This window comes from Dryas octopetala, chromosome 8 (assembly GCF_963921425.1).
Source record: "Dryas octopetala chromosome 8, drDryOcto1.1, whole genome shotgun sequence".
Lineage (NCBI taxonomy): Eukaryota > Viridiplantae > Streptophyta > Magnoliopsida > Rosales > Rosaceae > Dryas > Dryas octopetala.
Genome location: NC_141373.1, coordinates 12,122,916 through 12,126,696, shown reverse-complemented (window position 1 = coordinate 12,126,696; position 3,781 = coordinate 12,122,916). Strand labels below are relative to the sequence as shown.

The following is a 3,781-nucleotide window of genomic DNA, read 5'->3' as shown; positions in this document are numbered from 1 at the left end:
AGCAGAGAAAAAATATGATCTATCTATTTTATTCATTAGATAAATATCCTTATATAGTGGTAGAGTTTATTAAAATTTTGTATATTTACTAGTATGCCCCTACAACTAATTACAAGAATAGCCACACTTAATAAAATATTTACAACATTAATATATATCATACTCAAATTTCTTAATTATCATCTATATCGAATTCATGAGTTGTATCCAACTCTATAATTTCCTATATTCTGACTAGCTAGTGACATTACTCATTAGTATCACGTACATGTACATGGCATGAAAATCATGCTCCTTTCCCTGTCCGGATTACTTTCCTTCAAATTTATGCTTTGCAATTTTTTTAATAGAGGGCTCCATCATTGTCTCCAAGTGTCCCAGGTCCTGCTTCAATGCATCCACCTATGCATGTTTTATAGCCAATAGCAACAATCAACATGCAGGGAAAGATTTGCAACTTCAATTCTTATTAGCTTATTTGGGTATAGACAAATTTTGCGTAAGTACCTTATGAATGAGATCTATTGTTAGTTGAGCATCTTGAGCAGCCACTTTGGATACACTTTCGACCCACAAAATCGTATCCTTTAGTTTTGATTTATCAGGGAGTCCATCTGCCACTTCCTCCGAGATCTTCTCAGCCACAATTGCCACTCTTTCTACAACCTCTGCTACATTTTCAATCCCTTCAATAACCATTTCTGCCTCTTCTGAAACATCCAAATTTCCCACTTAATTATCACCATTTCAAATCGGCACCATACTTTTAACCTATTTTATTACATATATGGATCTTGTATATATATATCTTGTATCGTAGAGGATCGATCTCAGGACAAAATGAAAAAGACTTTGGATACCTTCAATTCTTTGCAGTTTTCCCCCATTAGGCATCCAAAAAGGCAGCATCAGTGACAATATTGCGCCCAAAAACCATCTTGCCCTGCATATATGGTAATGTTTTTCACCACATATTAGAGTACTACTATTTGTACCATCTCTAGTATCATATTGTGCGTGTACAATATTTTTAATAGAGACTGAACCTATAGAAATAGATCCCAAAAAAATGGGTCAGTTAAAATGATTCAAATAGTTTTATTCTCTGTTTCAATTTGACAATTATACCAAAACAATTAACAAAACAAAAAGAAACCAACTAACTATTAGTTTAATGATATTTCTCTGTACAATTTGGAGAGGTCCAAGTTCACATCTCCCCTATTCTATATATAAAAAAAAAAAAAAAAAAAAGCAAAGAACATTAAAAAAACAAAGAAAAAGAGAGATATATAATAAGTTGAATATTTAATACAAAGAACAATATGCAGGGAAGAGACGAAAACTAAAAGGGAAAACAAAGAAAAAGATCGATCCCCTTGGTTGTCATGCACATCTATTCATAAGTTTCATTTTTTACCAAGAACTGCAAAACATTTCCAAATTCTTTGTATCTAAATTATTGTCATCATTAATTAGAAACAAAAAATTAATGTGACTGAGTTCATGAATATATAACATACCATTGAGCGATGCTGCGCCTGGGAGCAGTAGTAGAACCTGGTAGTGGTTGCTGAACCTTGTCCGTTCCACCAATATTATTTACCCTACAATTAATTAATATATGGAGTACACAAATTAAATTAAATTATAAACTGGCAAGATTTCATTTCTCTTCTTCTTTCTTTCAATGGGACGAGAAAGTAAATGGAAGAGAATTGAAGATCATGGAAAGAATCGTTCTTACATTTTGGTATTAAGATTTGTCCAATTAGGTTTGCTGCTGGTGCATCTTAACAAATGCAGACCTTGCTGTACCGAATAACCATGCCCAAGCAGCCCAACCTTAGATATTGCAGTAGCTGGATACTCGTGTCCTTGAGATACATAGCCATAGGTAGTGCAAGGTCGTTTGCGATAAAGAAGTTGATCAAGAATGCTTCTCAATTTGTAAGAAGCCCAAATATCTTTCTTAGACATATTGATCCCTGGCTTATCACGCATTTGATGGAGATGCTGATCAGTATTGATGACTGGAATCATCTGTAATTAATATATAAGGAGGATTATATGTGATTAAAGTCTATAAGCTAGGAGTTCATGGTTCAATTCATGGTCATTCTTTTATCATTTTATTAATTGTTTCCAAGTCAACTATATGGGTTAGAATAATTAGGATCAGCAGCCACTTTATAATAATTCGAAATTAAAGAAACGATAAACCAAGAAATTAATTAAGGTTTCCACGCCAATTCTATTGTAAGACTTTTTAGAAGATAAATACAAATTAAATTAATGGTCAATAGCGTGATTAAAATTAAGGAATAAGGAGCACATGTAATTAACCACTATGACATGTGATTAAAAAAGAAAAAAAATTCAAAATAAATCAGGTGGTAATACTTCTGTTACCTGATTTTTATCCTTTCAAGTTTGACTAGGTCTTAGTCCTATCTTTTTCCAATCTAGAATTGGTACGCCTTACATATTCTAATGTAGACTTTTTAGAAGATAAATACAAATTAAATTAATGGTCAATAGCGTGATTAAAATTACAGTAATGCTACACTTACCACATTTTTATACCACAATTTCATACTATTTTACATGGCATTCATACATTGGACACTATAAATTAAAAAATAAAACCTAAAAAAGAAAAAAGAAATACCCTTCCAGTAAAGTAATGACACATCAGGTGGGATACAAATGTAAAATTAAGAAATAAGGAGCACATGTAACCACTATGAAATGTGATTAAAAAAAAAAAAATCAGGTGGTAATACTTCTGTTACCTGATCCATTTTTATCTTTTCAAGTTTGACTAGGTCTTAGTCCTAACTGTTTCCAATCTAGAATTGGTAGGCCTTACATATTTTCCACTAGTTGGGACCAATTAAGCTCTTCAATGGACATATTGGGGATTAAAAAATATTGGAATTTAAACAAAATATCGATTTCGGTAAAAAAAAAAAAAAAGGACACAACGGTTGAAATTGTGAAAAAAAAAAAAAAAAAATTTGAATGAAACTTTAAGAAATCTTTATTTAATGTGTTAATTATAATTATACACTTTAAATATACCTCTATTTTTAATTTGGTACCTCTCGTTCAAAAATTTTTATTAAGGTACATCAACTTTAATATTGTGTCAACTGAGTACCTTCGTTACTCTGACCATTAGAAGTGTCGTTATCCGCCTACATGGTGCTAATTAACGTGGCACATGCGGAATCCACCACTAAGTGTTGACTTGGCTAGCTTTCATTAATTTTTTTAGGCTTATTTGTGCAAATGTCCCTTGAAAGTATATTTCATTCACACTTTGTCCATTTGAACTTTAATCTTTTCAGTTTGGCCCCCGAACTTTACAAGCCTCATATTCCGTTAAGTTCGTCAATAGCTCCGTTAAAAAATTCGACATGTCGCTTGCATAGATGAGCCACACGTCAGCTTTTTTAATGGAATATTGACGAACTTAACAAAATATGACTTACTGAAAGGGTTTGTAAAGTTCAGGATGCAAAATGAGAAGATTAAACTTTAAGGGGGCAAAGTGAAAATAAAAGTTACTTTTAAGGGGCATTTTTGCGAATAAGCCATTTTTTATTATTTTTTGTCCATGTGGCAATTTTAAAAGCTAGATCAATGTTTAGTGGCAGGTCTGCGTGTGCCAAGTAAGCGCCATGAGGCAGATAATGGAACTCTTAATGGTCAGAGTACGGAGTTACTCAGTAAACACAATATTAAAGTCGATGTACCTTAATAAAACTTTTTGAAC

At 32.3% G+C, this 3,781-nt stretch overlaps 1 protein-coding gene across 1 annotated transcript; it reads right to left on the bottom strand.

The window, feature by feature from the left end:
- Nucleotides 1-309: 309 nt before the first annotated feature.
- LOC147277273 (uncharacterized) lies at nt 310-2,043 on the bottom strand. Its single transcript, XM_086255617.1, has 5 exons — nt 1,748-2,043; nt 1,524-1,607; nt 861-943; nt 508-710; nt 310-402 (listed from the first exon to the last, which is right to left on the bottom strand). The coding sequence occupies exons 1-5, from the start codon at nt 2,041-2,043 to the stop codon at nt 310-312; spliced, it is 759 nt and encodes a 252-aa protein (XP_086111743.1).
- Between the last annotated feature and the right edge of the window lie 1,738 nt (nt 2,044-3,781).

Excerpts from the sequence above, each read along its gene's own strand:
- LOC147277273 (XM_086255617.1), bottom strand. The coding sequence starts at position 2,043 with ATGATTCCAGTCATCAATACTGATCAGCATCTCCATCAAATGCGTGAT. Across the intron at positions 1,608-1,747 it reads ACAAATCTTAATACCAAAAT|GGTAAATAATATTGGTGGAA; the intron begins GTAAGAACGATT and ends AATTAATTGTAG. Across the intron at positions 711-860 it reads AAAACTGCAAAGAATTGAAG|AAGAGGCAGAAATGGTTATT; the intron begins GTATCCAAAGTC and ends TGGATGTTTCAG.